This window comes from Acomys minous, assembly GCF_964271855.1.
Source record: "Acomys minous genome assembly, chromosome: 14".
Classification (NCBI taxonomy): Eukaryota; Metazoa; Chordata; class Mammalia; order Rodentia; family Muridae; genus Acomys; species Acomys minous.
Window position 1 is genome coordinate 10,744,272 of NC_140496.1, and position 13,003 is coordinate 10,757,274.

At 47.1% G+C, this 13,003-nt stretch overlaps 1 protein-coding gene across 1 annotated transcript; it reads left to right on the forward strand.

Annotated features, from left to right (window-relative positions):
• Positions 1–52: 52 nt before the first annotated feature.
• On the forward strand, positions 53–12,176 carry MPHOSPH6 (M-phase phosphoprotein 6). The gene is made up of 5 exons (XM_084755495.1): positions 53–211; positions 3,835–3,947; positions 9,118–9,208; positions 11,032–11,129; positions 11,526–12,176. Exons 1-5 carry the CDS (start codon positions 161–163, stop codon positions 11,656–11,658), a joined length of 486 nt encoding a protein of 161 aa, XP_084611621.1. The 5' UTR covers positions 53–160; the 3' UTR covers positions 11,659–12,176.
• Positions 12,177–13,003: the final 827 nt, after the last annotated feature.

Consider the following 13,003-nt stretch of genomic DNA (forward strand, 5'->3'; position numbering starts at 1 on the left):
TGGCTAATAGGGGGCGTGGTGAATGGACGGGGCGGGGCTAACCCCCCACTGCCTGTAGGCGACGTAGCGAGGGGCGGGGCGAGTTTGGTGCGACGTCACGCTCCGTGCTTGACAGTGCGCAAGCGCCGTGCGGCTACTAGCGTCTGAAACTCAACTCAACATGGCGTCTGAGCGCAAGACTAAGTTATCCAAGAACCTGCTGCGCATGAAGGTGCGGGGTTTCGGGGGGGATGCTGGAGAGTTCGGCGGGGCGGTTGAACTCCAAGATGTCTTATAGTGACTCGGACAGAAGCTACAGGCAGACTGGACCCCAGACTGCCCTGGATGGCCGCCCCCTTGCACCCATTCATCCGTCCAGCCTGAGGGCCATGGGGCACCCGGGGTGAGGTTGTGATTAAGTAGACTCGCCTGATGCCCGCTGCGGGGAGGGAGCTTGTACAAGCATAAACAAGAACCCGCAGTATTGAGTGATGTGATGGCTGAAGTTGTCAGGGCCGCCTGGGAACTTAGGTTTCTCGCGAGAAGTAGGAACAACGTGAGAGGATGTCAGGTAATCCCCTAAACTCGGGGAGAGTTGAGTTCAGAAGCCTGAGAGTTGGGAAGAAGAGAAAATCACGGACAATTCCAGGAACTAAAGGTAGCTCGGACGTCTGAAAGACAAGGAGCATAAATTGAGTCTGGAAAACTTAGTGGTCACAACAGCCTAGGAAGTGCCAGCCAGACTGAAGTTTGTACCCATTTTCTCATGAGCAGTAGGAAACGGTTGCGCTATGGAAGAGTCTCAAGGGTTGTTACTTTTCAAAGCTACTTTAACTGTACTGTAGATAACAGTTACTCAGAGACCGCCCAGCCCTACAACACAAAGTTACAGTCAAAAAGACCAGCTAACAGTTCCTACATTCTGAATGTTAACAGTGGGGTGAAATCAGTTGGTCGCCAACTTTTAAACAAAATTAACTTTTTAAAAAAGGTTTATGCTAAAAAAAATTTTTGCGTGTGCTTGCATGTCTGTATTTATACCATGTGTGTTCAGGTGCCTGTGAAGGCCAGAAGAAAGTGTTAGAGCCGCTGAAACTGGGGTCGTGAGCCGTCTGGTGTGGGTACTGGGACCTCTGCAATAGCCAGGAGTGCTCTTAGCCACTGAGCCAACTTTCCAGCCCTGTGATTTTTTTAATTTGAAATCGAACCAATTTGAACGATCTGTAGTGGCTTGGTGGTACACTCTAGCAATCTTAGCAACGGGGGGGGGGGGGGGGGGGGGGGGGGAAGGGGGAAGCGGCGGTGGAGACAGGAGGGGCAGAGCCTCTGCCAGCTACTTAGCAAGTTTGTGGCTAGCATGAAACCCGGTCTCAAAGTGTCAAAAAGGCCACAACAAAAACTCAGTTAACCTAACTACAATCTGAAAAGCAGAGTGAGTGAGCTTAAGGTCAGGTTAAATGAACACGGAATTAAGATGGGGGAATGCTAATAGAAAATAATACTAATAGAACATATTTATCGTCCTTGCTATGTTCCAACATTGTTCTCAGTGCATTGTATATAATGAACAACTTAGTTTACATAATGGCATTTCAAGTAACCACAGTCATTTTCTGAGGTATGTGAAACAGAAGTAACAGCTAAAAAGATGGGTCATCTGACCCCAGAGCCTTCACTCATAACCAGCTGTCACTAAACACATAGGTGGCGCTTGCCTTAAACACCTCACTCAATAGTATTATAAAAATGTATGTAACACAGCTATCCTACCTGTCAAACAGTATAGTTGAGCCACGCGGGACACTGTAGAGTCCCAGTTGTTTACCCTTGGGATGATGTAGCTGTCCAGGGGTGGTAGCCCACTGCTCCCCAGCACTACAATAGAGTCTCCTAGTAAGCGTAGCTAGCCCCGGAAAAGCTTAGACTTCAAAGTGCTGTTTTTGACAGGTGGTATAAGATTCTCACCATCTTAAAGGTGATTCATTAAGCCTAACCATTTTGTGTGGACTGTCGGTGCTTAGGGTGAGACGAAAACTCCCAACTTAGAGACATGTTGCCAAGAAAAGGAAGCAAAGTGTGAATGAACCCCGTGTTGAGGGTCGGGGAGTCAGCATTTCCTGCAAGCTCTCAATGCAGTTGAGCTGGGGTGCACCCATGAGTGGGCAGGTTCCCCTAATTCAGGAAGTACATCTATCTGTGAGCAGAAATTGAGTCTACCAGTTTTAGCAGTTTGTAGTCAAACTGATTTCAGAGAAACGGAGTGGCCCCACGAAGCTCTTGGAATAAAGTCAAATGAGTGTGTGCTAGGCGGTCAGGGCGGACACAGAAGATCTGCCTCTGGACTTGAAAATAATTAAAGCAGTTCTTTTCCCTCGCCCAAGTGAACAGGATCCCAACTGGACATGACAGGTGTGTAGAAGACCATTACCCATGTTCTGTATTGGCAAAGACCCTGCTGGTGGGATGGAAAGGGTTATGTACAAACTCAACAGGGTGAGCTAGAAGGAGGTATAGAGCACTGAACACTTCATCCTGACTCACTTGTTTTCAGTATTTGTTTAATTAAATATTTTATATTATTTAATTTAGGCTATTTTCCCTATATGTATATCTGCACTATGTGAGTGCCTGGTGCCCAAGGAGACCAAAATAGGATATGAGGTCCCTTTGAACTGGAGTTACAGAGGGTTGTGAGCCCCGATGTGGGTGCTAGGAGTTGAACCTGGGTCCTCTGGAAGAGCAACCAGTGCGCTTAACCAACAACCCATCTTTCCAGTCACCGCCGCCTCCTCCTCCTCCTCCTCCTCCTCCTCCTCCTCCAATTTATTACATTAGTTTCTTGTGTGAGTGTGTGTGTGTGTGTGTGTGCATGGAGATCAGAGGACAACTTACAAGAGTTGTTTCTCCTACCAAGTGGATCCTGAGGATCAAACTGAGCTTGTCAGCCTTGGCAACAAGCGCCTTTACCCCCTGAACCACCAGGCCCATACGTATCTGTCAGGGGCAGCTGTTTGGGATGGAGGTACTTCCTAGGGGAGAGAAGAGTGTGGGTGGAAGGTTTTCCAGTGTGGTGGTTTGGTTAGAGACGGTATTTGTTTGTGGTTTTGGGCTCTTCTCTGGGCCTTAGGACATGGCTTGGTGCACTTCTAAAGGGCAAGAGAGTGGATAGTCTCGGCTAGTAGGCCAGTGAGAGCCCATTGCACTACTCAGCCCACTGCCATTGCAGCCCAGGACTGAATCGGCATGGCTGTGTTCCATTAATCCCGCCACTTGGGAGGCAGAGGCAGGCAGATCTCTTGAGTTCAAGGCTACCCTGTTCTGCAGAGTGAGTTCTAGGACAGCTGGGGCTACACAGAGAAACCCTGTCTAGAAAAACTTGAAAAACAAAACTACAGATAGTAGAGATGCAGCCTGAGGGCCATGGTTTCCCAAAGTCTGCTCTGGACCCTGAGTTTTGAGCACGGTGAACTCGCTAGTGTTAGAGTGTGTCTGAGATGCTGTAGTGTCAGAACTGAACTTCTTCCTAACCCTAGACACACTTGATTCACAGCCATAGTGTGTTGTATCTTCTATTCAGTGTAGATCTGTGTGACGGCTGTGTGCCTTACTGTGTCTGCTGAGGTGAAATGGAGCAGGGCAGTTAGTTGTTCTTGGCGGGTTTTGTCACCAAGAACATAAGGGGCAGCATGAGGCACCTGGACTTCGAACCACCAGGGAGTCTGGAAAGCTAAAACAAATCCAGGTTCATTGGTGATTGAAAGAGTGTTACTGGACTCCTTGTCTGCCAGGCAGCCAGTGTACCTTAGGTACCAGATGAGCAAGGGCACTGATGCTGGCTTGGTTCTGTTTTCACAGTTCATGCAAAGGGGCCTGGACTCGGAAACCAAGAAGCAACTGGAAGAGGAGGAAAAGAAGATGATCAGTGACGAGCACTGGTACTTGGATTTGCCAGAGTTCAAGGAGAAAGAGTAGGTTTATTGGGTTTTATAAGGGCAGGTTGGGAAGCCCTGTGACACTGACCCATCCTTCCAGTGCGATGCTTTCTATTCTAAAAAACTACTAACCTGGGTGTGTCCCACATGGACTCAAAGTCCCATTGGTGCAGCAGGTGGGGGGGGGGGACGTCTGCATTTAATTCCATGCACGTCACCAACATTGCTGCATCGGCAGTCTGCTCTAGGCTAAGCCTTTCATACCCTTTAGTTAATAAACACTCACAGAAATCCACAAGTGTCCAGGGCCGTTGTGTCTGTTTTGCTGTCGAGGACCAGGAGCTTAAGAGCATTGTTTGCCTGGAGCCAGCAGCCCAGCGGGACTGAAGCTAAGTAGCTCCCGAGACAGCTTTCCTTTCTCTTCAAGCCTGACTAGTACAAGAAAGAGGCTTGAATCAGAGTGGCAGACACCTCATCCGTTTGTCTAAACCCTGGAAGTTGTGTGTCACTTTCTTGCCCAGTATGGTATGTATGTATGTATGTATGTATTTTATACTTTTGCCAGGTGGATGAAAGTTTTACCAACTGTCTTCTGGCACATTCATGTCTGATCCTTTTACCCCAGCTAATTGTCGTTTGGTTGACCATGTTCTCCTCCCCACCCCCGACTTTCTCTGGTCCCTTTGGGATGGTTATATATTCTCCTGGGAAGAGAAAGTCCAGACTCCCCAGAATGAGGAAAAGTCACCTTCAGCTGTGTGTGCAGCTTTTTCCCCCCTTGAGAGATGGTGTCTCTGTGTAGCCCAGGCTTTCCTGGAACTCGCTCTGTAGACCAGGCTGGCTTCGAACTCACAAAGGTCCATTTGCCTCTGCCTCCCGAGTGCTGACATGGATCTCACAAGGAAGATCATATATTGGAGTGTGCAAGGGGAGTAGCACAGAGGAGGAGCCTAAGGATTGTGTACAGGAGAGCGTGCAAGGGGAGCAGCACAGAGGAGGAGCCTAAGGATCGTGTACAGGAGAGCGTGCAAGGGGAGCAGCACAGAGGAGGAGCCTAAGGATCGTGTACAGGAGAGCGTGCAAGGGGAGCAGCACAGAGGAGGAGCTAGAGAGGGTGGAAGCAGGAGGGGGCAGGTGGGAGTAGTGCTAATGAGGACTAGGCATTTGATTTTGTGTGCTTGTTGAGTTTGCAGTTTTCCAGGATAGAGGACAGTTCTGCCTCATTTGGAGTATTTATCTCCCAGTACAGCGTGCAGTTCTCAGTTCCCAGGTTTCCTTTCCTGGGAAAATAAAGCAGCAATGCATTTCACCTTCTTCCTGCAATGACATGGAGACAGGTGTGAGGGGGAGCATGGTGTGGGAGCTGCCTCCCAGCTGGAGGCACAGGCAGCCCAGGGGGCCCCAGAGCTGCAGCTTGTTCCCTTTCCTTGCATTTGGTGGGGCAGCGCCGCCATGCTGAGAAGTGCTGAGAGCAGATGGCTCAGGAAGCACAGACGTGGCCACTCCACCTGGGGCTGCTCTGTGTTTTGGTAGATGCCCGTCAGCAGCAGGGACTTTCCTTTCTCTGCTTGGCTAAGGGCAAGTAATTTTTAAAAAGAAAGAGAAAAGAGAAAGAGAGAAAATTACATGATTATTGTTTTCTGTTAAAATGTCAGAAATTAAATTAATCTCTGAATAGGAAAAACCTCTATTTTTTTGTGTCAGGAGAAAAAGAAGTCTTGCTGTGGTGGCCTTGAACTCCAGTCCTCCTGCCTGGGCTTTCTGCGTGCTGGGATTACAGATATGTGCCACTGTGCCTGCCTCGGACATATAGCCCATTTATTTCATCTTAGTTACAGAGCCTTTATTAATAATTTGTGGCTATATTCATAAATGCTGTAGCCTATTAAGTCATCTGTAATGCCTCTGATTTGGCCCATAGGATCAGTTGCTAAGTGGCTTCCTGCTTCCTTGTCCTCGTTTGTATAAAATTGATGATAGTCCATCATTTCTTCTCGAGTGTGGATGAGATTTCCACAGTGAAGTGATCTGGGATCTGAAGCATTCTTATCCAGAAGACTTTCATAACGAGTTCAGCTGTGTTTTCTTTAGTGGGCACAGAGGTGCACTCTGTCTTTGAAGCGGGGCCTCACTGCTTCAGCCTGCGAATACTGGGGTCACAGAGTTCCCGTCATACCCACAGCAGTTTCCTTCTTCACATAGTTTTTTCTTTGGTTGTAGAGTTCGTATCTGGTACTTTTTTTGTAGTTTCCACTTAAAATCCAGGTTTCTTTTTTGTTTCTTTATGTTCACATTTATATTGACATTCTTGGGCATGTTTATAATAAATTTATAATTACTAAACTATTTCAACTAATTCCACCATCTCTGTTATTGTGGGCTTCTGTCAGTGAGAACTGTGTTTTCCTGCTTCCTTGCATGTATAGGTGTGTGTGTGTGTGTGTGTGTGTGTGTGTGTGTGTGTGTGTGTGTACATTGCTGGCTCTCTGACTTGTTTTCATTAATGAAGTGTTGAATGTGTGAGTGTGTGACACAGTGTGTGTGTGTACATTGCTGACCCTCTCACTTGTTTTCATTAATCAAGTGATCAAGTGTTGAATGTTGTTCCATTAGACAATTGACTGACATGCTGGTAAGCTTACTGTTCCCATTACAGTAAATTTTCTCATCTTTGCTCTGGCTAAGGTCTGCTAGGTCTCACAGGGATTCAGCTTGATCTCTTGACTTTAGCTGGGTGGAACTCAAGTACCACTTCAGCCTGTGCCCCACATCCCACCCCACACTCCACTCCTACCACCATCCCTGCACACTGTACTGTTTGTGCAGTGTGCATGGCAGGCTATACTTTATTTCCCAGATGCAGTAGGTTAGGAAGCATCCTTGCCCAGTCCTAACTACCCAGGACTTCATCTGTTGAGTGGGACCCTGTACAGAAGCTTCCTCCTGCTGTGTTTATCAAGGGTCCTTAGGCAGGAGGTTACCATCCCAGTCTGGTTTTCATCATTGTAATAAAGAGCCTGAGGCTGGGTGAAGAAGAAGAGAGGTTTATGTAGCTCACAGTTCTGGAGAATCAGGGCTGTGACAGCTGGTATCAGCTCAGAGAGCATGGTGTGGAAAAATCATCTTGAGGTAGGAAGCGAGAGTCATGGTCAGGCTCAGCCTTTTATAATGCTGTCATGAACTATAGAAACAAGCTTTGATTTTTTTTCCCCCTTTTTCTTCTAAGTGCAGTGTCCCAGGTGGCCTCCCACTAGCCCTACATGTCTCAGACAGTCTGTCATTCACTCTCACATGGTCTCACTGGAGACCCACCTCCCTGACCTGGGCTCTTGGAGGACCCACCACAACACCTTGTCAGAGAGTCCATGGAGAAAGAAGGCTCTGACCACAGAGGCAGACATGGGCGTGGCCCCTGGCATGTAAGACTGGCCACACCGCCAGCTGGAAGGGCAGTTGTCTCTGGGAGTTCCAGCCCCCTTCCAGACTTGATTTTGTACCTGTCTCCAGAACCAGCTGGAGTTGGTCACAGGATTTACGCTGTGAAGGCCTAAATTTATAGCAGCTTAAGCTGCCAACATTGAAGTATCCGTTACAGTGGCCACAGATAGCCGCTGCACCAGAGCATGTTCTCCCGAGAGCATGTCTTCACTAGCCATGGACTCACCCTGGGGCCGTGAGGTTCACGGGAACCTCACAGCCAGCCCCTTTCTGTCATCCTGACCCATGTATCCCGGCACCTCTGTGGTCCTGAACTTGAGTTTGCCTCTCCAGTTCAGCATGGCTAGCCTCTTCCCCTGCCGCCAACAAAGAGCTTGCTTCACTGGGTATTTCTTTTCTTTTTTTTATTTAAATAATGTACTCAGATTACATATCAATTGTTATCCCCTCACTTGTATCTTCCCATTTCCCCCTCCCTCCCTCTTTCACCCCATTCCCCTCCCCTAGGACTATGACAGAAAGGGACCTCCTCCCCCACCATATGATCACAGCCTATCAAGTCTCATCTGGGTAGCCTGCTTCCCCTTCCTCTGAGTGCCACCAGGCCTCCCCACCAAGGGGAAGTGGTTAAATAGGGGGCACCAGAGTTTATGTCAGAGTCAGTCCCCGCTCTCCACACAACTGTGCAGAATGCACTGTCCATTGGCTAGATCTGGATCGGGGGTTTAGGTTTACTGCTTGCATTGTCCTTGGTTGGTACAGTAGTTTGTGTAGGCACTTGGCATTCTTCACAGTATGTAGAAACCCCGTACTTTCATTGGCTCACTGTGGAAATACTTGTATTCAGTGTTGGCTTGTTGGCATTGCTGATTGAATGCAGTCCTTCTCTCTGTGGCCTGGAAAGGATGACTTGTGTCGTTGCCCCTGTGTACTATAAATGTTTTATTATCTGGCACCATCTCTGGACCAGGTTATCCACAAGAGCAGAGGTTCTTTCCTTCCTGTCTGCTTCGCAGCCCCTGGACACACCAGTGTGTGTTTGTGAGCGTTGGCAGAGGAGCTACGTCTTGACGAGAAGCAGAGCAGGAGTCCATAAAGGAAGTCTGAGGCCAGGCCTTGGCTGGCTTGCTAGAGAATGTGCTCACCTGGGATTTGAGCCTTGAACCAGCAACTGAAGAATCACTCTTAGAGACGGACGCGCTGTGGTCTGTTCCTGGAGCGCTTGTGCCCGTGGTGTCTGCTCTTCCTTGCCACACCCTCTCAGCAGCTGCAGTCTCCTCTGAAGCATCCTTTCTGGTCCTGCAGGTCCAGCTTTCCAGGTTTCACAAGCTCCTTTCCTGCTGACGGCCAGTCTTCAGCTTTGGTTATAGCCTTCTGTGAGAGGGGCCCAGGCCTGATGTCACCTCCCTGCCCCTGTTTTAATTGTTGTTCTAGTGTCCTGAATATTTCATGGACACTTGGGGTTATCTGTGAGTCAGGTATGGTGCTTCAGCTGTGGAACGTTCAAGCTTATCAAGAATCCTGAGGGCTCGTGGGATAGAGTTATTACAGGGAGTGTAGGAAGCCCTGTCTAAGCCCATGGCTCTCATCGCCCGGTGCCTTCGCTGGCCAGATGGTTCAGCTTTTACACCTGGGTAGAGACCTCACTGTGCTCTGTTGTCCCCTCTGAGACCCGGAACATGGATTTGCATCCAGTCTCGACCTCCGCTTCTGTGCTTGCTTCTGTGCAGACACAGCACTGTTAACGTGGGCTTCCTATCCTGCTTAGGAGTTTCATCATAGAAGAGCAGAGCTTCTCCCTCTGTGAAGATCTTCTCTACGGAAGGATGTCGTTCAGAGGATTTAATCCTGAAGTTGAGGTATTAAATGTAATTGCTTCAAATTTAAAATTTTTTTTTCCAATTGAATTTTTTTCCTGCCAATAATTGAGCTTCAGTCTCTCCCCACCAGGTACCATTTCTCCTCATTATATAAAAAATAACAACTCTTGAAATATTGCCATAGCTATTTAAGGAAATTGCTGCGTGGCAGGCTGGTTTTATGGAAGAATTGAGTGGGTAATTTAATGTAGCGGTGTGCGGTCCCTGGCGCTGCCACTGTTAGAGTTTGAGCTCAGTCTTTTACAGGAATGTCAAGACTGTTCATAGGAAGCTATTACGAGAAGTTATTCTCCAGCATCTGTAAATGTCTCTTTCTTAATGGAAAAATGCTACTTAAAAATGGTATCGTTTGACTTCGTAATGGACAAGTTTTAATCCAAGCTAGTAAATAGATTTTGTGTGTGTGTGTGTGTGAATTCTTTTGAAAGTCTGTTTGAAAAAAATGAATGCTCACCTTGTGACTGGGCTGCTGGTTGATCCTATCTCAGGGTCATAGAAATTCAACCCTTCACTCTTATCACATTTACAAGAACTCTGATGCCCACATTGAGTGCCCACCTATGGGATTAGTCTACACAGATGTGTGCTGGAAACTTTTAGTTTGTGCCACGTTAGCCACAGCTCCTTGATCTATGCAGTGACTCTGGGGCTAGATTATATGGTGGCTGTCCTGGGCACTAAAGGATGATTTAGGCTGCCCCCAGGCCTCTGCCCTCCATCCACTAAATACCAGCAGCACACGTGTGCTTCCTTCAGCTCAGCTGTGGTGACTAAAGTGTCTCTGGCCATTGTCATCTGTTCCTTGATGGGCAAAATGTCCCCAGATGAGAATCACTTTTCTCGATGCCTCTGAAAAACAACAGTCACCTGCGTCCACCATAGTTTACTTAAAGCTGGAGAGTTGATGGGGGGAGAGGTATTTTTGTGAGAGGACATGGAATGTGCCTTATAATGAGGCTACACTAACCATGTTTGGGTTTAGTGCCCATGTTCTCTGCCCCAGCCCCCTTTAAGATTTAAAGGGGCAGGAGAGAGTGAGGCAAAAAGAAACAAACATTTGGGGCTTATGATCTGTTATCCAAAGAATGAGGTTTACACAAGCAAGTTCCCCAAAGTGCCTCCTCTGTGGGAAAGATCAGGTGAAACACCTCAGAATTTGGTATGAGAGGTGGTCAGAAAATGGCTGGAGACACTGGACTCTAACTGGACTATGTTCTCTCTCAGCAAAGGTTTTCATCAGTCCTGTGTTTGTGAGGCACACCCTCCTCAGCCTCTCTTTGCTATGAAGAAACTGCTGTTTAAAGTTTGTCAGAAAATCAGAATGATGAGTAGGATAGTATGAGAGAGATGAAGAAGTGCCCAGGGACGTCACCTGAGACACACTGACCTTCCACCTCCATCCTGTGGTGGCTACCCTCCACCCCCAGCCTGCCCCTGTGGATGGATCTAGACTTACTGCTTTGGGGATAGTTTTTCCATTTGGCTCAAAGATAAATTCAAAGGGAATAACTGGAGGTTGTTTTTCTTTGCCCTCTCACTGTTAGCTGTGCCCCCTTTATTATGAAGGACAGGTAGGGTTTAGGTTCTAAGTGACAGCATACCTGGCACTGAGCACAACTCTTCTTGGGACTCTGAGCTGCTACCATTGGCTCCCATGGCATGAAATTTTGCATAGAACCACTTCTGAGTTCTGCCTAGTCTCACAAGGGACCCTGTGACTAGTTTCTCTGTCAGCAGACAGCCTTGACACCAGCTCCTTCCCACATCCCCCTGATGGCCAGCACTGGTGTTTTTTTTTTCAGAAATTAATGCTTCAGATGAATTCTAAGAACAAAGAAGCTGCAGAGGAAGAGGATGAGACAGTGGAGGTCGACGTGTCAGATGAAGAAATGGCAAGAAGGTAAGTGTGCTGGGAGCTGTTGTAACGGTCTCCGGCGTTCTCACTGCACGGTCTACAGAGCTTTAGTCCTAGGGCTCGGTGGGGAGAGGTGCGTACCCTGCCTGCTCCTGATGGCCCCATGGCTTCATGCTGGGGCACGCTAGCCATAAGGGCTCCTTTCCAGTGCTGGCCCTGGTGACTGCAAACGTATGTTACAGTTAGGGCTATACAGAAACAAAACCAAGAGAGAATTTAATCATCCTTAGCCAACTGCGTAGATTTTTAAATCATGCAGTCTCTTTTCATCATAAATTTTGTTTTTCTTGTTGCATTTGGCTTGATGTTTTTGGCAAGCCTGATTGCTACTTTTTTTTTTTTAATTTGAAATTAAATTTGTGCTGTGTATCATCCTAACAGATATGAGACTTTGGTGGGAACGATTGGAAAAAAGTTTGCCAAGAAGAGGGACCGAGCCAATTACGAAGAAGATGAAAACGGAAATATAAAACCCATTAAGATTAAGAAGATGTTCCTAAAGCCCCAAGATTAAATGGCTGCCTCAGATACAGCACATGCCTGTGGGCACAGCGGGGTTGGAACTCATCCTTGTGGCGTCTGGAGTGGTTAATACTCTGTTTACCTGTAAAGAAATGCATAATTGTGGAAATGTGCTGTTCTTGAGACAGACGTATAATGGATGTTATACATCCTTTTCTTACAGCATCCTTCATTTTTTTGACCTGATTCTGTGTGTATATACACATAGATGGGACACATACACACAGCTGTCCATTTATTGTCCTGGAATGACTGTTGTAAACTAATAATTGCCATTGTTTAAACTGCCCTTGTATTTATATTTTACTTTTTGGATCATGTCAAGCCAATTCATACATTCCCTTTGGAATCAAATGTTTGAGAACTTTCCAGAAGTGATTTTCCCGGAACAGACACGCCTCTCTGTGCTGCCAGGCCTTTCTCATTTACAGTAGTGTGGGTTTTGTTTATTTAAGGCAGTCATTTGGGTCACTTTTCTAATATTCTGTAATAAACATCTGTTTTCATGTACTTTTATATCTGTTTTCTTACACTTTGAAATAATTTTAGTCTTACTCGATGATACAACCTTATGCAAGTAATAGCTTAGAAAGACCAGGCATTAATTGAGAATATACTAATACTTAAGTTTGAACCCTAGAAAGTTTCCTTTTGTTGGTTAAGAACAATTACCAGTTTCTTAGGATACAGCACAGTAGAACTTAGCACTGACAAGTACACCAGCACATGAAATTATGTGTCTGTCCGGAGACATATGCTGAGGACTTGTAGCAGTTACTGATTTCATCTAGTTTTGTCACGAGTGACCAGTGAAGGACATCATTATGTAGATCTCTGTAGACACAGTTGTTGTGTGACCTCAGCTCTGTGAGTTACATGTTAACCTCACAACCCAGTCAAGAATTCTCAGGTGGGCCTGTGATCAGAGAGATAAAGGGAGTCCCCTAGAAACTGACCCTTTACCAGCAGGACTCCACTCAGCTGGTACTTTTTATACAACAGACATCTGCAGTTTAAGTAGAAATACAAGGTGAGTCACCCATAGCAGTAGGTTGAATTATATTGAGAAGCATTTCATGTGTGTCAGCTAGGTGACCCAAGGGGAAAACTGCAGCAGACACTGAGCTGCGCCTTCTCAAGGTCAAGCTTGCCCTCTATCTCTGGCCACCCTCAGGTAAGGGGAAGGCTCTGCTTTAGGAGTTCTGGAAGGTGCCACAGAGAGTGGAACAGTGTGAGCATCGTCCCCAGATAAGGTAGTGCTGAGTTCAGTGCAGATGTAGAATTCATCCTTAGCCTGGTGCTCGCCAACACCTTCAACACAGGCACAGCTTTCTCCC

Bases quoted from the DNA above. Each gene is read 5' to 3' on its own strand.
- MPHOSPH6 (XM_084755495.1), top strand. From the start codon at position 161: ATGGCGTCTGAGCGCAAGACTAAGTTATCCAAGAACCTGCTGCGCATG. The intron at 212-3,834 runs GTGCGGGGTTTC...CTGTTTTCACAG, and splicing joins AGAACCTGCTGCGCATGAAG to TTCATGCAAAGGGGCCTGGA. The intron at 3,948-9,117 runs GTAGGTTTATTG...TATCCTGCTTAG, and splicing joins CCAGAGTTCAAGGAGAAAGA to GAGTTTCATCATAGAAGAGC.